At 32.9% G+C, this 26,880-nt stretch overlaps 6 protein-coding genes across 9 annotated transcripts; 3 read left to right on the top strand and 3 right to left on the bottom strand.

Annotated features, from left to right (window-relative positions):
- Positions 1 to 461: 461 nt before the first annotated feature.
- Positions 462 to 3,197, top strand: LOC145072874 (protein SUPPRESSOR OF K(+) TRANSPORT GROWTH DEFECT 1-like). Of its 4 annotated transcripts, none has more exons than XM_079019362.1 (9): positions 462 to 631; positions 830 to 1,307; positions 1,454 to 1,559; positions 1,650 to 1,848; positions 1,969 to 2,037; positions 2,103 to 2,177; positions 2,416 to 2,514; positions 2,622 to 2,777; positions 2,932 to 3,197. In XM_079019362.1, the coding sequence occupies exons 2-9, from the start codon at positions 830 to 832 to the stop codon at positions 3,055 to 3,057; spliced, it is 1,308 nt and encodes a 435-aa protein (XP_078875488.1). In that variant the 5' UTR covers positions 462 to 631; the 3' UTR covers positions 3,058 to 3,197. The 4 variants fall into 4 exon arrangements, with proteins under 4 accessions (XP_078875488.1, XP_078875486.1, XP_078875487.1 ...); XM_079019360.1 differs by having other exon boundaries at positions 827 to 1,307; XM_079019361.1 differs by having other exon boundaries at positions 462 to 723; positions 827 to 1,307.
- A 3,813-nt stretch (positions 3,198 to 7,010) lies between these two features.
- On the top strand, positions 7,011 to 8,754 carry LOC145075727 (uncharacterized). Its single transcript, XM_079021860.1, has 7 exons — positions 7,011 to 7,184; positions 7,268 to 7,409; positions 7,501 to 7,645; positions 7,726 to 8,094; positions 8,177 to 8,247; positions 8,331 to 8,350; positions 8,741 to 8,754. The coding sequence occupies exons 3-7, from the start codon at positions 7,625 to 7,627 to the stop codon at positions 8,752 to 8,754; spliced, it is 495 nt and encodes a 164-aa protein (XP_078877986.1). The 5' UTR covers positions 7,011 to 7,184; positions 7,268 to 7,409; positions 7,501 to 7,624.
- A 23-nt stretch (positions 8,755 to 8,777) lies between these two features.
- Positions 8,778 to 9,844, top strand: LOC145074326 (uncharacterized). Its single transcript, XM_079020727.1, has 3 exons — positions 8,778 to 9,034; positions 9,109 to 9,288; positions 9,389 to 9,844. Exons 1-3 carry the CDS (start codon positions 8,873 to 8,875, stop codon positions 9,800 to 9,802), a joined length of 756 nt encoding a protein of 251 aa, XP_078876853.1. The 5' UTR covers positions 8,778 to 8,872; the 3' UTR covers positions 9,803 to 9,844.
- A 6,645-nt stretch (positions 9,845 to 16,489) lies between these two features.
- LOC145075725 (uncharacterized) lies at positions 16,490 to 17,814 on the bottom strand. Its single transcript, XM_079021859.1, has 2 exons — positions 17,187 to 17,814; positions 16,490 to 17,103 (listed from the first exon to the last, which is right to left on the bottom strand). The coding sequence occupies exons 1-2, from the start codon at positions 17,746 to 17,748 to the stop codon at positions 16,490 to 16,492; spliced, it is 1,176 nt and encodes a 391-aa protein (XP_078877985.1). The 5' UTR covers positions 17,749 to 17,814.
- Positions 17,815 to 19,803: 1,989 nt separating this feature from the next.
- On the bottom strand, positions 19,804 to 20,878 carry LOC145073649 (zinc finger A20 and AN1 domain-containing stress-associated protein 4-like). Its single transcript, XM_079020172.1, has 2 exons — positions 20,733 to 20,878; positions 19,804 to 20,647 (listed from the first exon to the last, which is right to left on the bottom strand). Exon 2 carries the CDS (start codon positions 20,537 to 20,539, stop codon positions 20,018 to 20,020), a length of 522 nt encoding a protein of 173 aa, XP_078876298.1. The 5' UTR covers positions 20,540 to 20,647; positions 20,733 to 20,878; the 3' UTR covers positions 19,804 to 20,017.
- A 570-nt stretch (positions 20,879 to 21,448) lies between these two features.
- Positions 21,449 to 26,038, bottom strand: LOC145076737 (uncharacterized). Its single transcript, XM_079022534.1, has 14 exons — positions 25,704 to 26,038; positions 24,184 to 24,295; positions 23,984 to 24,096; positions 23,776 to 23,898; positions 23,346 to 23,518; positions 23,179 to 23,254; positions 22,993 to 23,079; positions 22,799 to 22,879; positions 22,671 to 22,703; positions 22,442 to 22,495; positions 22,121 to 22,162; positions 21,954 to 22,032; positions 21,768 to 21,838; positions 21,449 to 21,671 (listed from the first exon to the last, which is right to left on the bottom strand). Exons 1-14 carry the CDS (start codon positions 25,887 to 25,889, stop codon positions 21,585 to 21,587), a joined length of 1,317 nt encoding a protein of 438 aa, XP_078878660.1. The 5' UTR covers positions 25,890 to 26,038; the 3' UTR covers positions 21,449 to 21,584.
- Between the last annotated feature and the right edge of the window lie 842 nt (positions 26,039 to 26,880).

Raw genomic sequence — 26,880 nt, 5'->3', positions numbered from 1 at the left:
GATACAATTGCATTGAAAATTAAAAAATGACACATGTCATAATATTTAAATGAAAAATATGATGGACCTATTATAAATTTTATAAATAAATAAATAAAAACATAGACACCGCAATCATAGTTTGTCATTTTTTAACAATGCAATAAACGTAACGATTCAAATAAATAATAAATAACAACTTAATCAATCAAGTTTATTAACTTTTGGGATTTAGAAAAGGCTATTCACTCAAACAACCATACATGAAACCATCCTATTATCACAAGACCACATTTTCCTGAAGTTTAAAAAGGAAAAACGACCTAAAGGGTAGTACTTATAATGTTTATTTTGTAATATATACAAAATAAAAACTTTACGAGTATTATTTTTTACTTTTCCTTTTAAAAAATTACCATAAGTCTAGTTACTCACATTGAATGATATTTTCCTTTTTATTCGAGGCAAATGATGCAGTTACTTGGAAACACCCCAAATCACACGACCCGCGAACAAAACAGGATTACGCGGTTTATACCTCGCCCTTCAAGATAACTTCCATCTCTCTTGATCCCAAAGCTTCGTTGACCCGAAATCTTCCATCCTCGTTCTTGATTTCCCACTTTTTTCATATCAGTCGGACAAAATTCAAGTAAGTGTTGGGTTTCCGTTTGATCTATTCAAGAATCGAGTTTTCATGATCCTCTGTTTGATCCAGTGATCGATTTTACCGTGTTCTATCTCGTTAAGTCTTGATCCGATCTGATTTTTATTCAATTATTGCAAAGTTTATTTGATTGTGATTTGGGGTTTTTTTTCATGTTGTCAATTCTTCATTCGTAAATAGAAGATGTATAGCAATTTTAAGGAACAAGCAATCGTGTATGTAAAGCAAGCAGTTGAAGAAGACACAGCTGGTAATTATGCAAAGGCCTTTACGCTTTACATGAATGCATTAGAATACTTCAAGACCCATTTGAAGTATGAAAAGAATCCAAAGCTTAAAGAAGCAATCACCCAAAAATTCACCGATTATTTGAGGAGGGCTGAGGAAATTAGGGCTGTTCTCGAGGATGGAGGAGGCAATAAACCCTCATCAAATGGAGGAGATACAGGGGTCGCTACAAGGCCTAAATCAAATAAAAAGAACGGAGATGGAGATGGTGGTGAAGATTCTGAACAATCTAAACTTAGATCAGGGCTTAATTCTGCAATTATAAGAGAGAAACCGAATGTTAAATGGAATGATGTTGCGGGTCTTCAGAGTGCTAAACAAGCTTTGCAGGAAGCTGTGATTCTACCTGTGAAGTTCCCACAATTCTTTGTTGGTTCGTTTGTTCACTTTTTCCCTTTTGATATTTGAATTTTCAAGTCCATAATGTTTGGTTATATTTATATTTGGTGATTACTAATAAGCAAACATGTTTTGTAAACTTATGTTTAATTCTTTGATTATTATTTTTTTTACAAAAAGGGAAGAGACGGCCATGGAGAGCTTTTTTATTATACGGACCACCAGGAACAGGAAAATCCTACTTGGCTAAAGCTGTGGCAACGGAAGCGGATTCAACTTTCTTCAGGTAAAGTTGTGAGTCTGTGACTCTGACTCTGACTGTGACTGTGACAGTGTGATGTATTGACAATCATCATATTTTCTTGTGTTTGTGTAGTATATCTTCTTCGGATTTGGTTTCAAAATGGATGGGAGAAAGTGAAAAGTTGGTTTCAAATCTATTCCAAATGGCTCGAGAAAGCGCCCCTTCAATTATTTTCATTGATGAAATAGACTCGTTGGTGGGCCAACGTGGTGAAGGAAACGAAAGTGAAGCATCTCGACGTATTAAAACCGAACTTCTTGTTCAAATGCAGGTATTTTATGCTCAAATCCCTTTTGTTACACATAACAGGTTTTACTGCCTTTAACATGCATTGGACTGGACTCAGACTGATGTCAGTAGGACAAAAATTATTGTTTTTGTTTTCTTTCAGGGTGTTGGAAATAATGATGACAAAGTTCTGGTTCTTGCAGCTACAAATACTCCGTATTCATTAGATCAGGTAACTTTTTGGAGATTTAAATTATTGATTTTTCATTGGCAATATTAACGCAAAGTGAATTACAGGCTATTAGGAGAAGATTCGACAAGCGGATTTATATTCCTCTACCCGATGTAAAGGCAAGGCAGCACATGTTTAAGGTAACATTGAGGAGGGCATTTACGTCTTTTGTACAGACCAGAGATCGAGAACTAGTCCTTCGTACCCTTTTTTTGGGTTGGACAAAATTTTTTAATTTTTGTATAACAAACACAACACAGTACGACCTGTTATGTTATGTTATGTTATGTTATGTTATGTTATGTTATGTTATGTTATGTTATATTATGTTATGTTATTTTATGTTATGTCATGTCATGTCTTGTCATGTCTGTATAGGTACACCTTGGAGATACGCCTCACAACCTGACTGATCGTGACTTTGAGCAACTGGGGTATAGGACAGAAGGGTTTTCTGGTTCGGATATTGCTGTTTGTGTAAGTATTTAACTTTTTACTGTTTTTTGGTGGGCATTTTCATAATTTTTTTGAATGTAATCGATATGGCTGGAAAATAATTGTATGTGTGCTTCTTTTTGTGATAGGTTAATGAGGTCCTGTTTGAACCTGTGCGTAAAACGCAAGATGCTATGTTTTTTATTAAAACATCTGATGACACCTGGGTGCCTTGTGGACCAAGACACCCAGGTGCCATTGAGATCACTATGCAGGATCTCGCTGCACAAGGGCAAGCAGAAAAGGTATGGAGGTTTGAAAATCAAACCAAACCATAACGGTTTCTGTTGTTCATTGAGGAATGAACAACAAATACTGTTGTGGATGAATCTTTTTATATAAACAACCTTGAACCTTGTGAATTTTTTAAACTAAATTTTGGTTTTGAATATCTTCTAGATCCTTCCACCGCCAATATCGAGAACAGATTTTGACAAAGTTTTAGCAAGACAGAAACCTACTGTAAGCAAATCGGATCTAGAATTGCATGACAGATTTACGAGAGAGTTTGGAGAAGAAGGATGATGATTGATTGATTCTTTGAATGAAATGTTTATATTTGAATTATTAATGGATGATTTTCTACAAATGTGGCATCAAGAATATTTTGTGCAGTTGAATGTCATTTGCAATTTTTTTGGCTTATAAATCCTATTAATTTTGAAGTTGGATGGGTACCAGAGAGGGAAGGAACCTTTGTAAAAGTTCGTTTTTCCTTATTTTTGCAAGGCCTTGATTCTTTCATCGGGAATATTGGGAATATTCGATGAAACGAAAAGAAATATAAAAGTTGATAAATTTGTAAAGAAAAAAAAAATCAGACTTTAAAATAGTGGATGTGCTCATCATAACCGGTGTGCACAAAATCGGTATTTAAGTTGTTATTGGGTTAGTATTTATAACTGTTAAAATACATTGAATAAAAAAAGTTTAATCTTATTGAAAGACAAATGATATATTAAAGTCACTATTATGATATTGTTTTTACTAGATTTGCATATATTTTTTTTTTTTCAAAACTAACATATTTTATTGAATTTTTTCTATAGTTGACCATTTTACTGGTAACCTTCCGGTTATTCATTTTGCCACGAACCGATATATATATATATATATATATATATATATATATATATATATATATATATATATATATATATATATATATATATATATATATATATATATATATATATATATATATATATATATATATATATATATATATATATATATCATCCCTAATAAATAAAGAACTTTTTGCCACATGTATTCTTCTCTTTCATTTGGACACATGACATTTTTAGAATTTTTTCGTTTTCTATTTTCCATTTGTTATTTTATTTATTTTTCATTTTATTAAATTAAAATTTCACATTTAATATGTATAGTAATATATATGTAAAATATTTATTAGAAAATGTTTATATATGTAATATATTCGATACATTAAAGCCTCATTAATTTTAATAATTCAAAATTTTTCTCATTTTTCTTATAAATTCAAACTTTTAAATTGTTAAAATTTCATGTTTTTGTTAAATAAACTCATGTAATACATGAGTCTCACAGCTAGTATATATATATATATATATATATATATATATATATATATATATGTTTCAATTGTAACAAAAAAACAATAGTATCTAAATAAAGAACTGTAATGAAATATGTTTATTGATAATTAGTCATATATTCATGTCATCTACTCTGATAAATGAAATTTTTTTTGATACATGTCACACTCACATTGATTTGGCCACATGTCATTTTGTGATTATTTTCAATTAAATTTTTCCCAAATGGTATTTTGTGGTTTTTTCTATTTTATTAAATTTTAATAATTGCAATAAATATAATAGTAAATGCATATCAATTTGAATAATTGATTTTCCTTCTAATTTCAACATTTCTAAAATAAAACTTCATTAGATTCATTTGTTTATTTATCTAAATTAGCATTTGTTTAAATTTAAAAGATAAAAAATCACTTTAATTTTAATAATTTAGTATTTTTCTAATTTTTTATATATTCAAACTTTTTCAAATGTTTAGAATTTTCATTTTTTTTTTAAATAAACTCATTTATACATAGATCTTACACTTAATAAATATAATAAAAACAGAAATATATAAAAGAAAGATGAAACGGAAGTGGTTGGACTTGTGGATGTTGTACTCATGTCATGGTTTATTTAGTTTTTGTCGACATGGTTTATTTAGTTTTTATCAACAAGTATATGTATAATCATAAATAAAAATAAAATCTATCAAATAGCATAATTCTTTTACCATATATGAAGTTTTATTTTAATATATTTTTCTTATTTTTGTACCTTTAGTTTATTTTATATTTAAGATTTAAGATAAATACTTTTGTTTGTTTTATAAGCACAATTATTTTTAGAATAAATTATATATGAATGATACTTTATCTACAGATTTGATCCTAATTTTTTTATAACTCGAACAGCATTATACTATGTTTTTGCCTTTATTAATATTTTTTTTAATTAATTAACTAATTATTAACTTTAACTATTTATATTATTAAATAATATTAAGGTCCCATCCTACTGGATACTCTATTTCCCTTCAGAAATTACCGGTGAATAAATTACCACCATGCTACCACCGAAAAAAGCAAATTACCAATTTACCATCATTGGAAAACACCAATAGATGTTCAAATCGAGAAGAAAAAAACATTATCCATAAACCCATTAGTTAATTAATTATTAATTATTGAAAAAATGACAAAAATAGCCATTTACACTAATTGCATTACAAAAATAGTCAAAAAAAATCGAAATTACAAAAATAGCCACCCATTTCGCAGATGAGAAGGTCCCATCTGCGAAATGACCTTCTCATCTGCGAAAGTACAAGCACCTAAAGCACAACTGTGCTTTAGGTGCTTGTACTTTCGCAAATGAGAAGGTCATTTCGCAGATGGGACCTTCTCATCTGCGAAATGGGTGTGCTTGTACTTTCGCAGATGAGAAGGTCCATCTGCGAAATGGCTCTCATCTGCGAAATGCCCTCGATTTTGAGTATAAAAACGTTTTTTTTTTCTCCATTTTCACCCTTCTCTACACAAAAACTCTCTCTAACTTTGGGCTTCTCTCGGAATTTTGGCTAGTTTTTGAAAAAAATGGAGGATTATGTCAACATTCCCGCAAATATGGTTAGATTTTAACTCTTTTAATGTCAACAATCTCTTTATTTTATCATTTGTTGTATTATTTAGTGTTAAAAAAGGGTAATTTTGTTGTGTTTGATAGTTTTAATATTTTTTTAGTATACTTGAAGTTTAAATGCAAGTAGAGACAAGTAGAGACTGCGTAGATAATGTTTACAATTTGTTATTTTTGTTGTTGTATAACCTGAAATCTTGTATATTCTTATCGTATAATTGTTTATATAAAGTGCAAAATAGTCGTTTGTATATATATTTGTCGTATAAGTATAACATTTGTATAAGTTGAAAATTTGTCGTATATATATTGTTAGAAATTGTTTGTGTTTGTCGTATAAGTATAACATTTGTATAAGTTGAAAATTTGTCGTATATATATATATATATATTGTTAGAAATTGTTTGTATTTGTCGTGTGAGTTGAAAATTTGTATAAAGTTGTCGTATAACTTGCAAAATTGTTAATTTGGTTGTCGTTTTATTTTTAAATTTTTTTTGTTTATATGGTTATAAAATGTTAGTTTTAATTAGAAAGATAAAAATTGTTTATATATTTGTCGTTTAAGTTGAAAATTTGTTTAAGTTGAAAATTTGTCGTTGATATATTTGTCGTTTAAGTTGAAAATTTGTTTAATAAAATGTTTATATAATTATGTATGATATTGTTTTCTATCGTAAATATATTTGTTGTATAACTTGGAAAATTGTTTATATATGTGTATGTTATTGTTTTTTATTGGAAATATATATATTAGTAATTAAGAAATTGTATTTGCAGTTCGTAATCATATATTTAAAAAAAAAATATATTTTTTAGTTATCTAATTTGTTTTTGTGTTTTTTTTGCAGCATGATTTTAGTTTAATGAATACGAAAGCCTTTGCGAACTTAAAAGGCTCTGGCGGTAACATATGGAAAGTATTTGAAGTTTTAGATGATGTCCGACGTGCTATTTTCAGAGATACCATCTTTGGTTATTTTATTGATGTCCCTCGTTTACAAGGGGACGCATTATTGTTTCATAAAATGTTCCTTCATCAGATCCGGCCGGACCCTGTTTTATCTCCAGATGGAATAAAACGTTTATATTTTCGAGTAGGCAATACGAAAATGGTTTATGGACCGGAAGAGTTTTGTTTGATTACCGACTTCAATTTTGGGGAGTATCCAAAAAACATTGGGAGAAAAGGGTCGGAAAAATTAATAAGCAGTAAAAAAAGATGTTTATTGTGTGAACGGCTATTTCCGGACCATACTAATAGTTCGGTGAAAATCGGCGACCGGAAACGTTTAATTTTAAATCGAACATTCCTAGCACTTGACGACGTTGATGCAGTTAGAGTATGTTTGATATACGTTTTGTGTGAAGGTTTTTTGAGTAAAGAAGTTAATGATCGGGTGCCACAAGATTGGTTTTTTTTTTTGCTGAGAATTTGGATCTCTGGAACAGGTATATTTTGTTTACGTTAAAAGTTCTATTTTATTAAAGTTATAATTTATATAATAATCAATTTTGTTTTTTTGTTTTGTTAGCTTCGCTTGGGGTAGCTATCTCTGGGATTTTACTTATGTTGACCTTGAGGATACATGGAACAAAATACATAATTATTTATCACTTTCTGAGCGTGGTCAAACTTTAAAGTACTCCGTCTCAGGATTTACGGCTCCAATAAGGGTATAAAAATTTTCTTATATTTAAATTGTTTTATTGTTATGTTTTTTATTTTAATTTTAACTTTTATTACTGTAATTGTAAAAAATTGTAGATATGGATATATGAGATGATTCCGGCTGTTCGTGCATGTGGATTTGCATCGAGAAAAAATAAAGACTTGCCTCGGATGAAACGATGGAGTGGAACAAAAAAAATTGAAATGGGTTGACGTGAACATGATTTGGTCAAAGATGCAGGTTTAAAAATATTTCGTTTATTATTAATAAACTTGATTATTATACTTTTATATGCATTTTTAATATGTTTAATTTTTTAGGAGGGGCTACCACCAAGACAAAACATGTTACCGGGTGATGGTGAGATGACGTCTTCTTATTATATGTCATTTCAAGAGTATGTATATGGTGAAGAGAAAGCAGTTCCATCCCCAGTACGGGACCATTTTAGGAGACAAGACGAATCTTCGTCTAGTATGTCGTCCAGTAGTCGCTCTCATGGTAGAGGTCGGGGCAGTGGGAAACACAAGCTAGACGAGGTGTTGAAACGGCTACATGCACTGGAGCAGCATGTGTTTATGAACCGACAACCTACAGAGGTTTTTGTTGAAGAAGTGAATAATGAACAATTTTGGAACGACATTATTTTTGATGATCCGACAGTGTCACAAAGAAATTATGATGAACAGGTTAGTTACACGCTACATTATTTATTAAATTTTATTAACATATATGAATACATGTGTTCATATTTTATATTTGAAAATATAGGTTGTGCAAGATGAAGTAATGAATAAAAAAATACAACTGAAAATGTTTTTGGTGATATTCAAGACGACAAGGTTGTTATAGATGTTACCTTTACAATTTTAATAATTACTTTTTAATAAAGTGTTTTTCGTTATTAATTATATTTTTAATGTAGGTGTTGGAGGAGAAGAATGAGTATGCGGGGAACAAATTTGATGATGATGTGTTTGATGTAAATAATTATAGTGAAGTTAAAGAGGTTCTTATAGTTACATTAATATAAATATTTTGTTTATTTAGATATTATTGCTTATTAAATTATGTGTATTTCGTTATTAAGTATAAAGTATTATTTTTAATGTAGGAGTGGGAGGAGAGGAATGACAATGCGGGGAACAAATTTGATGATGATGTGCCGGACGAAGACGAACTAATAATAACGGGAATTGCATATTATTTTGATGATGATGACGACAAAGAAGTTACACCCGATAAACCGAGGAGTCGAAAACCATCACAATATTTGTTCCCTCCTTACACCGAGGTATTCGTTTTATTTATAAACTGATGATTTTATGTTTATAGATTTAAACATTTGAATATTGTTTTTAGTTGCACACGACACCGAAGCAAAAAAGAAGAACAAAAAAGAAGGTTGATATCAAATCAACAAACCCCGTTCCTCCTCCAGTTTTTGGTGTTGCTCATGACTTCTCCATGTTGCGCCTGCAACCTTACGTAGCAGGCGGTGAGGATGTCATCCAAAATTATGTATTGCATTCATATGATGTCCAACATCGTTTGTTTAATTTCGTGTTAGATAGAGATTTTTGGAGCTCATTGTTTGGGCATACACACGACGGATGGTTGGAGTCAGCGGTAAATTAATTGTTAATTAATTATTTTAAAAGTTAATTGTTTTTTAGTCAATAACAAAACTATCATGTGTGCAGCATATAACCATTTGGTACCGACTATTGATGGAGAGACGGTTTGAGAGCGACCAACATACAATAATGCCTCCAAATTTTTTTGTTTCTCATGCTTTGGAAGAAGGACAGGACTGGAGGGCGTTTATGGCTGGTATTGCTACGTACCCCAACTTCATGGTTGCTTGGTGGAATGTTGATACGGTAAACTTAATAGTTTATATTGAAAATAATATCGTTTTTTTGTTATGTTTTTGTATTGTGATGTAAATAAACATAATTTTATTTTCTAATCCTTATACAGGTCTTATTGCCGATTCATTCATCCCCTAATCATTGGCTATTTGGGGAACTACGATTAGCGTCAATGGAAGTGCATATTTATGACAGTCTTGGTAGAGGGGCTTATGAAAAATTCAAATATGAAGGAATCTTTTCCAAATTTGTACGTCGGGTGGCAAATTATTTGGACAAGATTAAGTATTGGGCCCGGAGGAACATCCCAAGGATTCCATTGAATATGCAATTCATTTATGAAGAAAATGTTCCCCAACAAAGTAGTCATTTGGGAGATTGCGGTGTTTTTCTTTGTATGTTTATGGAGCAATTGGTTTCAGGTCAACCAATATGTGTTCTTATTGACCCAAAGAACGCAGCTTTAGAGTTCCGTCTACGGATGACAAAAATTATTTGGGGGTCTAGTCTTGGTCCTATGTAATTGGATTATATAAATGTATATATAAATTAATGTTGGATTTCATTATTAGTTTATTTTTACAATTTACTCAACGGATGACAAAAAATATAACGTTACGACAATTACAACAAATTAATGACCTACTAATTACTTATCAATACATACAACATAAGAACGACTACAACATTTGTTTTAACGTTACAAATACAACAATTTATTGACCTAACAACTTCAAAACCATAAAAACAATATTGAAAAGCTTACAACTTGTAAACAAGAACTGCCAAGAACAACACCCAACTACAAACCAACGCTATCTTTAACTTCTTATTTTCTGATTGAAAGAGCTTATTAGAGTTAGCTACTTTAGCTATTACCATAGAAGATTGGTCCTTCTCTTCATCAACCCAACTGATAAACCCGCATTTTGGTCCCTGTTAAATTTAATATTCACAGTAAGAAAATAAATTTTTGTGATGTAAACACGAGGGTTTAAATTTGAATGTCGTTAACAACATGATACCAAATATGGGCAAGCGTAAAACAATCTTCCTGGGTTTTTAGCTGTACCCGAAATCCTAACGATACGTTCTCCTCCGCAATTGCAGTATGCCATTAGCCTTCTTTTTCTTTTAAATCGGAGTTACTTTCTCAGTTAAATTTTTCATAATGAGTGACACCCATTTATAGAATAAATCATATTACAGACAATTCTTTTTGACTATGAAATGAACTGGTTTGACTATGAATTCAAAAAGTTGAACTATGAAATGCAGACAAGTACATTCTGTAGTATTGTCATGTCGGTCAGTGAAATTTGACTATGAAATGAACTGGTTTGACTATGAATTCAAAAAGTTGAACTATGAAATGCAGACAAGTACATTCTGTAGTATTGTCATGTCGGTCAGTGAAATTTGACTATGAAATGAACTGGTTTGACTATGAATTCAAAAAGTTGAATTATGAAATGCAGACAAGTACATTCTGTAGTATTGTCATGTCGGTCAGTGAAATTTGACTATGAAATGAACTGGTTTGACTATGAATTCAAAAAGTTGAACTATGAAATGCAGACAAGTACATTCTGTAGTATTGTCATGTCGGTCAGTGAAATTTGACTATGAAATGAACTGGTTTGACTATGAATTCAAAAAGTTGAACTATGAATTTAAAAGGTTAAACTATGAATTTTGATCAGTAGAGATACAATATTTTCTATTTATAATTGCATTTGTGTGATGATTGTAGAGCACTATCATCGGTATTGAAAATGAGTAATTACAGCGAAAGAACCTTTTCTCAACTACCAATTTTCTTGCATAACCTTCAAAGAACAAATCCTAATACCTTCACAGCCATTAAGAAAACCGATACCAACCGCTTTCAATTCTGTTTTGTGGCTTTAGGTTGCGTGGTATAACATACTTCTTTTATTGAGTTATATAATATTTCATGGTAATGTATCTCGATTAGTTTTTACTTATCACTAATATGTGTTCGTTTTTATGTAGATTCGTACCTTCCTTAGGTGCATGATACCGCTGATATATGTGGGTTATTTACCCCTTCTTGGGAGCTTTCTGACAACAATGTACTTCGCAGTGGCTTTAGATGGAAATCATGAACCACTACTCTTAGCAATTGGTTTGGGAACCTTACAGTGTGAAGAATCATGGAGATGGTTCATGATGAGGTTAAGAGATTGTTTAGGTGAGGACATAGAGGTTGGTTTCATAAGCAACCTGTGTGATAACATAGACTTTGGTGTTCAGAGTGCCTACCCGGATTCCTATCATGGATATTGTCCTAAAGATATAGCTCGAAAGATACATGAGTCTGTCGGACATAACAATACGGAAGTCAAATCGTTGTTTTGGAAGTCATGCAATGCATATAGCGTTGATGATTTTTACTTGTGTTTGGAAAGGTTGCAAAGTACATGTAGGAAACCACCTTTCTGCACATTGCTTATGAGTCCAATTTACTGGCTTGACGATATACCGATTTCAAAATGGACAAGAGCATTTTTCCCAAAAATACGTTACAATGTTAAATCGATTGACGTCCCTGAAATTTTGCAAATTATATCCTCACGTGAGTTTCCTATAACAACGATAATTGAGTTAACCACCACGTCGATACAATCAAAATATGTTGAACGGGCCAAACTGGCTGGTAAGGGAGATTGTTATATTTAGTTTTTTTATTGTGCTACTATTTTTATTAAAATATCAAATTTTACAGGGAGGTTGTCTGGTGGGTTGACCCCTTACGTTGAGAGTAAGGTTCAAAAAAGTCTCAACAAGTCTTATAATTGTAATGCAAGACGTTTGTATGGGGATACATTTGAAGTCGATGACACTTATGATGGGTTTTGGTCATAAGACATCCTATGTGCTCATACAAACCCTAATGCTTGGATCTAGGTTTCTCTATTGTACATGCTTTGAATCCAAGACTATAAACCCTAATTCTAGCATATGGAAATCAGAATTCACATGTAATTAGGTTTAAGAACATACCTTGATTGTTATATAGCAATAACAATCCAATTCCTCCTTGAATTGACCTTGGAAGGCTGAGAGTCACAAGTGTCACTCCTCTAATGGCTTACAAACACCATAAGCAAGTGGAGAAGGTATAAAGAGAGAGGAGTGAGGTTAGAATTCGTCCTTAGGACCTCTTGGGAAGGGTTGGACGAATTCCTATGCCTTAGGGGGTTTATATAGGTGTAAAGATTAGGGTTTTAGTCCTTATCCTTATCTAGTTGCTTATCCACCAAGCAACCATAAGATAAGTCCTAGAAATCCTTATCCTAGTCAAATTCTAAGGGATTTACACCTCAAATTCGTTCACCATATATATAAGATAATCCTTACCTTATTTTGTAACTATCACATAATTACAATTCAGCCCCTCTAGTTTAATTAATTACACTTGATCACAAAATTAATTCTTAATTAATTATTGACCAATATTAATTAAACAAATATGATTTCTCCTTTAATATATTATTCTTATAACATATTAATAAATCATAATAACCTCTCTCTCTCTATTTATTTCTCCAATCAAGTTGCTTTGGTGAAGGCAACCCAAAAGGACCATGCACCATCGGGTCAAGTACATACCAAAATAGTTATGGACTTAGACACTAATCCAACAACTTATGCCACCAGCAACGTACAAGTTGAACGAAGGGTATGTAGTTGTGGTAAATGGCAAAAAAGCGGTATACCATGTGGCCACGCTATAACATATCTAAGAACTCGTACATCTGAGTCCATTCAGAGAATGGTTGATTACAAGTTCACTAATTATGTGTATCGACTTGCATATGGATATGAGTTGGTGAATACTATACCATCACATGTGCATTGGGAAATACCAAATGAAACGGTGGTCCTGTTACCTCCTTCAATGCAGTAGTTATTCATGTAGCACCTTTATGTTTTATGTAGTATTATGTATTAGTTTTTTATGTACCCCGTTTTTATTTTAGTGTTGTGTTATGTATTAGTTATCCATGTACCCAGTTTATATTTTATGTCGTATTATGTATTAGTTATTTATGTACCCCATTTATATTTTATTGCGTTCTATATATTGGCTATTGACGAAACAACATATATTAAAAGAAATGGACGTTTATTAAATAGTAACGACTAGACACATACAACAACAAGTAACTTAAATAACGAAAAACAATTAACTTAACCAACATGCATATTAAAAATAAGGGACATTCTTTAAAAGATTCCATGCATCTAAGTGGGTAAACTCGCTACCATCATATTCAAAACGGTATAGTTCCAAAGCCACCTGCCGTAGAATGTCTTCATCCGTATTTGCATGTTCGTTATCCAACTCGTTATAAATACGTTGAAATTGTTTCACCTTCATTTTCATATCCAGAAACTTCGCTTTGACATCTCTTCTTCTTCGATATTGAGTGCGGTTCATTAAATGGTGAAACAAATTACAGACACGAGACCAAAATGATCCAGCACGAACTTGTGGGGGACCCGGTGGAAAATCCACCTCTACAGTTGTAATCCAAGCTTGAATCAAAGCGACCTCCTCTGCGTTCCTCCATATATGTGGTGAGTCCATAATTGCAAGGAGGGAAGTAATACAATACAATTACAACGGATATTGAAATCTATTTATAACGACTCCTTACTTTCCTGGTGCAATGACTTGTCAACTCAAGCAGCAATGTATTGTGTTGTCATTCAACCGGGGATGAATTGTCAACTCGAACAGTGATCTGTTGTGTTATAAGTATAGTACACTGCAATCGTCAGTTAATTTTGACTATGAATTGCAGACATATTAGAAGATTGGACTGCGATTTTGTGTAGAAACTACTATAAATTGACCTTAAGTTACATGCAATACTTTATTAAATTAACCAATAAAGTTGTTCAAATATTGTTTTTTAGATTCTACTCTCTTTGTTTCAATCAAAATGAGTTCTATATCATGGAGCAATGAAGAGTTCTTGGTTCTTACACATGCTTATATTCATGTGTACGAGACAAGCAAGTTGAACGATCCAATGTTTTGGAGCCGTTTAACCAATATTTTCAATGCTGAAAACCGAATGGCTACAAGAAACGATCATGACGAACTAGACATCTTAGCAAGATGGTATGAAATGAAAACCGAAGTTCTATTATTCAACGATCTTTATATCAAAATTGACGACACCCGTTTAAATGCTACTGAGGATGTCATCTTGGAAGCTGCTAAGGAGGAATACAAGTTATTAAGTAACGGGTTGGAATTCCAGTTTGAAGCCCCTTGGAATATTTTGAAATATATCCCGTTTGTTTAAAATCTATTTTAGTTTATTATTTGAGTACTAGGTTATTTTCATGTACTAGGTTATTTTCATGTATTTCTTATGTATTTCGTATGTATTTCGTTTGTTTAAAATCTATTTTAGTTTATTATGTGAGTACTAGGTTATTTTCATGTATTTCGTATGTATTTCATATGTATTTCATTTGTTTAAAATATATTTTAGTTTATTATGTGAGCAACTCGTATGATTAACTTGAGTTAATAAATGGTCATTGCATTAGTTATCACAATATATTAGAATACATTAGTAACAAGGATTCCATGAACCATTAAAAACATCACAACAATTACATGAAAAACAACGACATAATACGAACAAAGCATTAACGTAAAACACAAGTCCATGGGTTATTCTTAACACAAATTAGAGCGGTCTACTTGAAATACTGTTTATCTCTAACAACCTTCCAAACTTCCTCATATTCGAAGTCTCTGTCGTCATGCTCACAGATGTAAAACTCTGTAACAACTTCCAAGAACTCTTCTTCGTCACGATAACGAACATTGTTACGTTTCGCATAACTACATGCTCGATTGAACCATGTCACTTCTTCCTTTACATCCGTCCAGTTAGTAACAACATATGATTTTTCTCTTTTTTGTCCTTCTCCCATCTCATGGTTAAACAAAGATGTGATGCGACTCCATTCATCACCAATTAGGCAATGCGGGGGAGCAAGTAACGATTCACCATCCTTAACACTTAGCTAGCATCATGTTAGAACTAACACCTCGTTTGTCGTCCATGGCCTTTCAGAATTGGAACCAGGTACTTCATTCGAAGAACTTGCTGCATTCGACGACATTTCTAATAATGGGAATTCGTTTCGTTTAGGTGATTTGGGTGTTTGGTTTATAGATCTTAAACATCTATTTATATAAATAAATAGACTATGAATTAATACTTTGACTATGAAATGGTTATATTTGGACTACGATTTTCAGCTTTATGCAGTGTTTTGTCATGTCAAACTGTCATTTATCTCTTGTCACTTAAGGGTCCCACTGGGATGTGCAGGTTACTACAGTGACTTGTCATTACTGTCTAGTCATTTCAAAGTTGGACTTCTCATTACTGTCTAGTATGTATAAATACCACTTATTGCTCCAGTTTAATACAATATCGACTTTATTATGAGTTCCTCACACAAATTCGAAATTTGCTCATGCAACGAAGTAGATTGTTACTACTGTGATTCGGTAGACCCTTTTTTTACACCCTCTTTAGCTGGGCCATATATGTCACATGAAAATTTTGAAGAATTAAAGAAGGCTGAAGCACAACAAGAAGAGGACAAAGAGTCATCCCGACTTCTCACTCAACTTGCTAATGATATAGATTCGGAATGCAAACAAGCTCAAGAATAGATTGACCTCAATAAAAACAAAATCAAAGAGCATAAAGATTGGATAAAAAAGAGTAAGAAGGCAATCAAAACGACTGAAAAACGGCTTGCTGAGAAGGATGAGCAGTTGATACACATTATGGTAAAAAAGGATCGTTTCGAAGACAAAATGAGAATTAGGGATGACTATATAACAATGGAGAAAGAGAAGTACTCGTTGCAGTTCCCTGAGTTTAAAAATTAGTTACAAAGTTGTTGTAATATTATCATGAAACAGATTAGGTTGCCAAAGGATCGTTTGTTGTTTTTTTAAATAACATGTTGTAACTGTTAAAATAAATCTGCAAACTATATTTTATAATATAAAGGCTTCATTCATTGTTATAATCAACAAACTTAACTAAAATATGAAAGCATAGCAATGTCTTGTAAGAGTTAATAAAAATATTACAATACATAATAAGCTAACAACTCGTCATTACTCTTAATTTCAAGGTTGTTTTATATCAAAATCAGCATTATAGGTTTGTGAGCAACTCGCTGAACCACCAATATTATATGCCATTTCTGCAGTAGAAATTATGTGACCTGCTCTGCTACCGGACGCCCTTCCAGTACAATTATTTCTCGTGTGTCCTAGTTGACCACATGTAGAACACTCTTTTATAATTGGACCCTCGCCTTGGGATGGAATGCGGTCTGTGTTTCTTGGCCTGCCTGGCTGACGTTTATCCATTATAGGTGGCTTAACAATCATCAAATAATCGGGGATCTCCCATTCGGATGGCTTCGACAGAGGGTTTATTGATTCCTCATATGTTTTCCTCAGTGTTTCGGTAAGGTAAGCATTTAATGCAAACCTCGAGTAGTCTTGGTAATTGTTCACTGTTAAACATCTTATGACATGACCACAAGGTATCCCATCAAGTTGCCAATGCCTACATGTACATGTCATATGTTGAAAATCAACAATCACATTTTGTGCCCCCTTTTTGACCTCGCATTTTGTATTTGAGATCATGCGAACATCCCATTTGGTAAAAGTTTTCTTGTTTTCTTTTACAACTTCATCCGCCCAAGGGGTAAGTGTTGTTGTTGCTTCCGCTAAAAAAACAGCCAAAATGAAGAAGTTAAGATCAATAACATCAAAACTAATAAAACATTAATATTACAAATTTACTTAATACCTGCAAAGTTACGTCTTTGAAACCACCATTGTTGCATTGTAGCACGGAAAAAATCAATCAACATAAGTATTGGCACCTTACGTGCGTGTCTAGATAATGCATTTATAGACTCCGCACTGTTGGACGACATAAGATTGTATCGGTTCCCTTTAAAATGTGCCCTTGACCAGGTTTCTGGATTTATACTTTTTAAGTACTCCCATACTAGTTCTTTTGTCTTTTTCATAACATCCATGACAGCATCAAAAGCATCAACTGTGTACGCCCTACACGCCTCCCAAAAAATTCCTTTAACCGTCTTACTCTTGCCGAATCTAGATACTATGTTGAAATACAAATGGACACCACATATTCCATGATGAGCGTGAGGAAAAATGTTGGCAACGGATGTTGCTATAGATGGAGACCTATCAGATATAATTGTAAGCTCCTGCATATTTCCTATGCAATCATGTAGTTTTTGAAAAAACCATGTCCAAGAATCGGTACACTCATTTTTGCATATACCATATGCAACCGGTAATATTTGGTTTTGTCCGTCCTTAGTAACTGCAAGTAGCATGGTACCTTTGAACTCGCCCTTTAGGTGAGCTCCATCTACTACTAGGGTCGACTTACAAAAATTGACAAAAGCTCGTACCTACAATACATTGTATATCTATTCAAATACACCAAAATAAATATTAAAAAATTAAATTAGGATATGATAATACTAACCGAGCAACCGAGTGCGACGTACAAAAACTCAAAGCGATCATCAGCATCTGTTTTAATATGTGTGACAGTACCCGGATTATGTTTGGCCAAGTTGTGACAATACGCCGGAAGTTTGGTAAAAGAATCCTCTTTCGTACCCCTTAACGACAACAATACATATTGCTTCGCACGTCATGCCTGATGGTATGAGATATTGATATTCAATTGAGCATTCATATCATTAACAATTTCTTTTCCCTGATAAACTCTACTATAGTCTTCAGCCAAAACATCAGCAACATATTCACCCAAAACATATTTGTTTGCTTGTCGATGATTAGGTTGCAACAATTTTGAAGAGCATGTGTGTACATCAACAAATTTATTCACTTGGAAAAGTCCATCAGAATTTTTAATTGCTTTTGCTCTTAGTAACCAAGAACAATTTTTCGAAACACACACAGCTTCATACCTTGATTTGGTGGATCTACTTGTCCTCGTCTGGAAACCTTCTCGAAGACATTTTTTACCAATACACCGCTTTAAAAGTTCTTTGTTCTTAAATATACTCTCACATTGAATCTTTTGAAGATTCATGTCTACCATCTGTGTTGGGATATCTTCATTAATATCAAATGGTCATGCTGGTACAGGGGGCAAACCGTGAAAAAGGTTATCGGGAAACTTAGCTTTAACTTCATCACCCAACTCATCTCTATCGGAATTGCTTTGTAGCTCGGTTATATCTAAACATACATCACCAACATCAACATAATGCCCGTAAACATGATTTTTTTTCATTTTTTTGACTTGAATTTTTTTTCTTTTTAGTTTTATCTATCACACGCCTATTCATAAGTTTAACTTCTTGTTCGGCAACATCATCACAACGACCACCCACATGATTAAGATATGTACCAACATCATCATCACCAACAGACTTGTAATTCTCGGGATCCACATAGTAAATAAGTGAATAACTAACATCAACATTTTCAGCAACACTGTGAAACTGAGGTACACTAGGAGTATTGAAAGTACCTCGGATCGTTGCTCCCTTTATAACTGCATAAATTACCAACAAGCTAGTTTCCAATTTCACCACCCCCATTAACCTCCTCAACTTCATCAACCACCACAAACACTTTCACAGCCCTTCCTCCACTACATTTGATTACGTTTATCAACATTCTAACATCCATGTCTTCAACTATAGCTATATAATAATTTAATTCTGGATGGTGGAAACGAAGACTAATTCTATATTTGTCTAACAAACCAATTTTGCTTCTTACCAAAGATACAAAATCACTATAACTAATATACTCAGAAAATATCAAAGCAAGTTCGGAAATACCTCCCTGTGGACATATGTATTCCAGATTAGTTCCATTAACTTGCCATCTCCCACCGGTTACAAGACAAACCAAATATTCAATCATTTTTTGAGCAAATTGTAGAGAGAGTTCCTAAACAAATAACAACCAAAATGATATTTTTTCTACAAAACTTTTTATATTGCAACATGATTTCGTAGTCAAACCAATTCATTTCATAGTCAAACTTAAAAAAAAATAATAATAATAATACAAAAAAAAAACACCATTTCGCAGATAGAGTGAGAGGATTTCGCAGATGGACCTATTCCATCTGCGAAATTACCCCTATATATACAGAAAAAATATTAAAAAAAAAATAACTTCTCATCTGCGAAAATACAAGCACCTAAAGCCATTTCGCAGATGGGACCTTTTCATCTGCGAAATTAGTGGCTATTTTTGTAATTTCGATTTTTTTTTGGCTGTTTTTGTAATGCAATTAGTGTAAATGACTATTTTTGTCATTTTCTCTTAATTATTTATGTACTTTATTGAGAAGGTAAATTTTTAATTAAATTTGTGATGTAAATAACTAAAATACATTTAACCTAAAAATTAGTGGACCATAATTTCATTTCCAAGTTTTTAATCTTTTTACAAACATAGAAAAAAACTAAAATTGACCCAATAAACCAAACAAGAAACAATAAATCAAACCAAACACCCCCCACAGGACCTTGACCATCTCCCATACCCTGTACCTCCAATATCAACCGTAAGATCAACAAGCACAACCATCCAACGGCTTAAATCTTTTCAAATCTTGTTGAGTTTTGCAGCCTTGATCACTGGATTCGCCTTTGAGATGGCTTCTTTCCCAATTGTCTTGAAATCAAAACTGCAGGCGTGGAGCTCCGGATATCGGTGGGTCCCGCAGAAAGTAGTCCCACACTTGCACGTGAACCCCGTTAGCCCCACGCGCCGGTTGCATGACCCGCATCGGTTCCGCTGCTGCGGTTTCGGAATCGGAACAACCTCAACCGCCACCGGAGGCGGAGGCACAGCACCCGATTCTAGATCTGTAGTGACGGAAAGAGATACTGATGTGCCAGAGGAAGAAGATGTTTCCAGTGGTGGTGGAGGTTGTTGTGGGGCTTGCGGCGGGGTGAGGCTTTTTTCGACGGCGAGTTTGGCATTCGACATATGTTGTTCTTTCAGGCGATGATCTTTGTAGCACTTAGAACAGAGGTTGAGCGTCGTAGGGCTACCAAAAAAGCCGCAGTTATTCGCGCAGAGGACGTGATTGCTTGCTTCGTGCCATTCCTGTTCCTCAGCCATTTTCGTTCTTCTTCAAACTTTCTCGACAGATTCGTCTTCAGCCAAAAGGTGTCGTGAGCGATCGATTGACACCCAAATCAATCGCTCAAATACACGAAATTGCAAAAGCTGTGGGAAACAAAACCAATCAAACAGATCCGCAACGATACAGAAGGATAAAAAAAAAACAAACAAACAAGATTTGGAGACTTACGAGAAGATGCAATCAGAGAAACTTTGAAAACCCAGATGGGTATGAGGGAGGAAGAGGACCACACAGAGGAGGTGGGGAGGAGAAAGGGTGGGGGAAGAAATATAGCAGCAGGGGAAAGGGAGATGAGGGCCAAGTGTTTGTGAAAATGTCTAAAATGAGAGGACAAATGAAAATTGGAATAAACGGTGGTGGTGATGTTTGGGATTACGTGGTTATCATTTAAATTTCATACATTAAAACACTCCCTATTAAATTAAAATTTTATTAAAGAAAATCCAACGTCACTCGTTTTATCAAATATATTATTGTATATATATTTTTATAAATAGTTTTAATTTTTATCACTATATTACGTTTTCTGTTTGGAACAACGTATACGTTTCGTCAAATCAATGTTCTTTTCCCTTAATTGAAAAACATTATTATTATTATTATTATTGTTATTATTATTATTATAATATAAGAATACCAACATTTGTCCTCTGTGTCGGCCGGTGGTCCGTAGACTACAAAATCAAACGGCGGTCTCCTACACGTTAAGCGTCAACTAACGGCGGCCGAAGAAGTCTCTTACTTTTTCTTCTTTAAAGATACTTTTTTATGATTTATTTATATAATTGGTTAGAAACATTTTAATCATTCTAAATATTCCTGTGACATAATTGATTATAACCAATCTTTAAAGTAAAATTTATTATTTAATATAACAAACATCATTCGAGAAACTAACGTGGCCATTATTTCTTAATTATCAAGAATCCAATAATAACCAGATATAAAAACTTTTAAAAGCCATTATTTTTTCTATGAGACGTGTACAATAATTTCCATGTGGTCTATTACTATACAAGGTTACGACACCAGTGGTGCTTCCAAATTATCAACGTCATCCGGTGGTGATTCCAGTTTCAACGAGCATGCAAAACACAAGGAGATCACCTGAAAAAGTTTAACAAATCCCATCAGAAAAAAAGGGAAGTTCATGGTGGTTGTAGGCGGCAGGTGGCGGTGGTGGTGGTGGTTGAGTAGGCTTACCATGCATAAAGAGGCACAAATTATGCTAAAGCCTTTACAGTCAAAAGGGGCATTGGTGGACAAGAACCATGCTGCAAATTAAACACCAAAATTAAAGTTGACATTCAAATTAGAGTAAAAAATTAGTTAAAATGATTTTTTTAATTATTTTAATATGAAATCGATAATACAGAGATCGGAGCTCACTTGTTAATGGAGTCATTGCTAATGGTGACAACAGACTTGCGATCGATTGCACTCCAGCAATAAAAGTCTGGGCTTTTCCCTGAGATCGAATTAAATGTAGTTGGGAGTGGGACCCACAAGATGAAAGATAATAATGTAGTAAAAGCAAAATTAAACTTTTACAAAACCTGATCTCTTGATCTTGATCCTTTTGATATAACCGCATAGGTCTGTGTTAAAAAGATCAATCATCATTTCATATTTAACTAGTCACTTGACATTGACATGACTAAACTAAACTGGACTGGACTAGACACTACTGGAAAAAAAAAAACATCTTTTTGGTCCGATTTTCATTGATGAGATAAGGAGGACGTTTATGTCTTTTCACAAAGATCAGGTCCATGTCCCATCTTGTTCCACCTTTTATAAGTGATCCAAAATGTTGCACCTTTTGTCTCGATCCAGCTCAGACATGTCAAATACAGTACAATGTTTTATCATCTTACAGATGGTTTGACTAGGATAAAGATGACTCCAAATGACGCGCTAAGGTAAGGCACCTGTAAAATAACTTGCTATTAATTACTTTATTTTATTAATAATACTAATTCTATTTTAAAAAAGTCAGCATTTGCTTTTAACTGTCATATAAGTTCATAATTCACAAAATATTAGAAATCTTGATCTCTAAAGAAATCACGTATTTCTTTACTAATTTTGGGTTATGGTCATTACCCAAGGAGCCCATGCGAAGCCATAAAGCAATGCCTGCAAATAACACAAAATTAATAAAGTAATAATTATTAGATATTGGATTTTGCAATTTTTTTGTCAAAATCATGTTAAAAATAAAGCGAACATACATAAGCTATCGATGCTAGTAAACCTGTGCACAATATTACTTTCTCTCCAACCAACGGATTAGCAAGAGGAAGCACCACCAACTAGATAAAAGAAAAGGACAAAATGGTAATTTAATCAAAATTCAGTGATTACAACATAAAACCAATAGAAACTTTCAAGAATTTTAATTTTATAAAAGGGTACAAGAACAAACCTGAGAAACAATCGAACCTACACCAACCATGCTCAAGATTTCTGAAAGTTGATTTTTGTCAAAACCAAATGCTGCTTTCAAATAATACTGCCAAGATTAAAAAATTTTAAAAAATGATTATATATTGAAATTTATTGATTCTTGTTACAAAGAAAAGAAATGTGAATTCACAGATATAGAATATACCAGTAACACAGTGCTGATGCCAGACATTCCCAGTTCATAGAAGAAGGAAACGACGGAAATACCCCTCAATGTTGGACTGAAACCGAAAGTGCTCAAGTGAGTGATTTTTCACCATAATGGAAAGGACAAAAAAGAAGGAAAATAAATGATAAATTTTGAAATCATACGTGTTGAATACAATATTTACAGCGTATTTCATTGTTTTATAACGTTCTTGAACAACTGTGAGTGCTTTACTCAAATAAGACGAATGTTGGTCAACCTTTGGAGTTGACTTAACCGTCTCTACCAAAAAGATTGCCATATAAACCGGACAAAAGATCAAAAGCGCTATCGAAACCTGAATAAAAACAAATCTAATCACAAAAACTTTAACGAGTTTATGATTCAATCGTGTATTCCACTACAATAAAATCAGGGTAGTCGAGTAGTACAAGGTCCTAGTTTTATATAATAAACTTTTGTCCTTTTTTAACTTTTAGCTTTTTTTGTTTCTGTTTTGCTTTTCATACAATATTTACATCGGACTTTTATCATTTCTTCACTTTCAGCTTTACTGCTAGCATCTGTTTTTTCCATACAATGTTACGATCCTACCTGAAAAATGTACTCCTCAGGAAGAAAGCGTGCGAGGAGGTTTCCTACAACATGCGATGTAGAAAATAGACCGGTAATCCAACTAAAAACAGCTACCCTCTTTCTATTATCAACAATATCTGCCTATAAAAATTGACAAATAATATTAATTCTTTTAATTTTCTTGCACATACTTAATAAGTAGTAATATATGAATGAGATGTCTTACCACATAAGCAACGGCAATGCAGAAAATACTTCCTTGACTAATAATGTATGAAATTGTTCGAAGAACATAATAAGCATACACAAATGATCTTGACTCATTGATGGCAAGTAGGGCTGACGGATAATTAAGTAAAATGACAATTGTGAGTGCTAATTAGAGTTCAAGGCTATATAAATGAGAAATGATTAAAGAAGACTTACTAAAGGGAACTATAGTTGTAGATACTGTAATGAGGAGTAATGGTTTGCGTCCATGTTCGTCTGAAAGTTGACCAAGAATTGGAAGCATGACCATCTTGAATATTCCTACAATCTAAAAGTATAAAATTGGAAGAAGAAAAAAAAGTTAAGGGACGTTTAATACTTTGATAGTTGTTGATTGAGTCAAAGTTTGATTGAATCAACCCACCATTTTACCGGATCCCAGTAAGAGGCACATAAACAAACCCTTACCTTTTAGAGAAAATTTGTGAAATGATCAAAAAGGAAGAGTTGTTTGAAGAAAATGACCAAGAATTATGAGTTTTTGAAAAATGACCACGGCTTTCATAGGGAGGGCCTCTGCGAAAGTCGTAAGTCCTTTAGCTATGAGGAACAAGAAAACTCTTTGAAGAAATGACATGACAAAGAAAAAGACAAAAAAAAAATATAAAATTTTAATTCCGCAGAGGGTGCATCGTTCCACAAGATGCTTGCTGCAGATCTGTTCTTCAAACGTACTTATCAGAGGAATTGTTTTTGCTAAAACATGGCCTAATAACAATTCTGGTTTTTGTTTTCTTATAAATCATCGAATAAATAGACTTAGAAACGTAGTTTTATGGTTTGTATTTTGAATCCATGATATGTGCTAAATGTTGATACCTCATTAGATTTAGAAGAAAATAAATACAAGATCGTTATTAAGCAATGTTTTAACGAATAACAATTCCTCTGAGGTGGTACTCTCTGAAGAACAGATCCATAGAGGTCACCTTTGTGGAACGATGCACCCTCTACGAAATTAAGATTTTATAGTTTTTTTTTTTTCGTCACGTCATTTTCTTAGAAAGTTTTCTTGTTCCTCAGAGCTAAAGGACTTCCGCAGAGGCCCTCTCTGCGGAAGTCGTGGTCATTTTTCGAAAAATCCTAATTCTTGGTGATTGCCCTCCTTTTTTGTTATTTCACAAATTTTCTACTTTTTATCCAATCTTGAAGAAAAGGGTAAGTTTAAAAATATCAAGATTATAATTTTTCTGTCATTTGAAAAGGAAAATGAAAGAAAGGAACAAAATTGCAAATAGACAAAAAGAACAAGACCAAGTAGTGTCAGATTCCATGTGTCATTTACCCTTCATGGCCCACTAGATTATTATATAATTTTACTCAAATATAAAGAATGGAAATTACTTTTGAGATCAAACACAGTCACTTTCAGCTTTAGAAGTGATACAAATTCTTTATATCATCTTTATCCTAAACAAGTCATGCTTCTTTTTCTATTCAGAAGTCACCTACTACGCTAAGCATAATCAACATACGTTGACATTAACGCAATTAAAAGTTAAAGCACTCAGAAAAAAGAAGGATAAAATTATGAATATATGAACACTAGTATTATCAGTTAAAGACTAATTATTTGATAAAAACAGCAATAAAAACAGAGAAAAGAAGGCAAAAACCCCAAGTGAGCATATTATAATATGATGAATTGATGATCAAAGGAGAGGGTGTGTACGTACAGTTTGTTGAAGGCCGTTGAGGTAAATAGCTTCAGAGCAGGTGTTTTCGCCGGGACAAAGAGCTTCGGTGGTGACATCAACGAGCACAGAAACAGTCATCTCCTCCGCAACCCAGTGAAAACAGAGTGGAAGCAGCAAGTGTACCAGTGGTCTTAAGTCCCGAGCACTATCCCACCACCTCGTCATTCTTCTTCCGGTGTTTCTTAATTCGAGTTCTTGCTTTGATATTTGTAGCAGGTTAGGTGTTTGTAGAAATGATCGGTAGTATTCGTCTGTTTGCGTATGGAAATGAGTAATGTTGATGGACAGATTTTGGCATGATCGGGGCCTCCTAACCTAACTGATACGATTAATACCATACTTTTTAAAAGTTTTTTTAAAAATAATTTTAAAAAAAGGAATATTCACTAAAAAAATTGACCCCTTCACTTAAATAGTTATAAGAAACTAATCATTTTTTCTTCATAAATCGACTAAACAACCATCAAGTTTGAAACTTTAATAGTTTTGAACTACAAAACGTATTTCGGGCAAGCATTTTTGTACAAAATGTACCGAACTAAGTTCCTTCGTTTTGGAAGTTTTTTTATGTTGACAAGATGTTTCTGTTATCAACGAAAAATATATCACATACTTCAAAAATTTCTTTTTCGGATGGTTTTTATATCATATATGTTTGAAATTTCATAAGCATTGTCTCCATGGTCTACCACATACATTCAATATCTTGAAATACATTTTCCACAAAACTTCAAAAACCTTAAGAAAAAACAAAATGAATTCATTAAGTGATATATTTAGGGGTCTCTATCAATGTTTTAAAAACCAGTTTAAACTGATCGGTCAAACTGGTGACCGAGAACCAAGGAGGTGGCAGTTCAACTATCACTGGTTTTATATTGATTTTTGAACCGGCTGCTTTTTAGAAAAACCTGGTTAAACCGGTTAAATCGAATAAAAAGACATGAAAAAGAATCATTTACATAATAAACTTTGGTGATTTTTTTTCAAATTTATTTAGTTTTCTCTAAATAAAAACATATGATAAATGTTATAAAGTTTTTTGATGTGTTTTGTATTCATCTAAAACTATATTTCGTTTCAGTATTATATTTTATTTTCTTTTCGACATATATGGATTGATATAAAACACTAATACTTATGGCTATGTGTTATT

Source organism: Lactuca serriola, chromosome 9 (genome assembly GCF_051521515.1).
Source record: "Lactuca serriola cultivar US96UC23 chromosome 9, Lser_US96UC23_V15, whole genome shotgun sequence".
NCBI classification, from domain to species: Eukaryota; Viridiplantae; Streptophyta; class Magnoliopsida; order Asterales; family Asteraceae; genus Lactuca; species Lactuca serriola.
The sequence above is the reverse complement of the archived record's forward strand: the minus strand, read 5'-3'. Positions and strand labels throughout refer to the sequence as shown.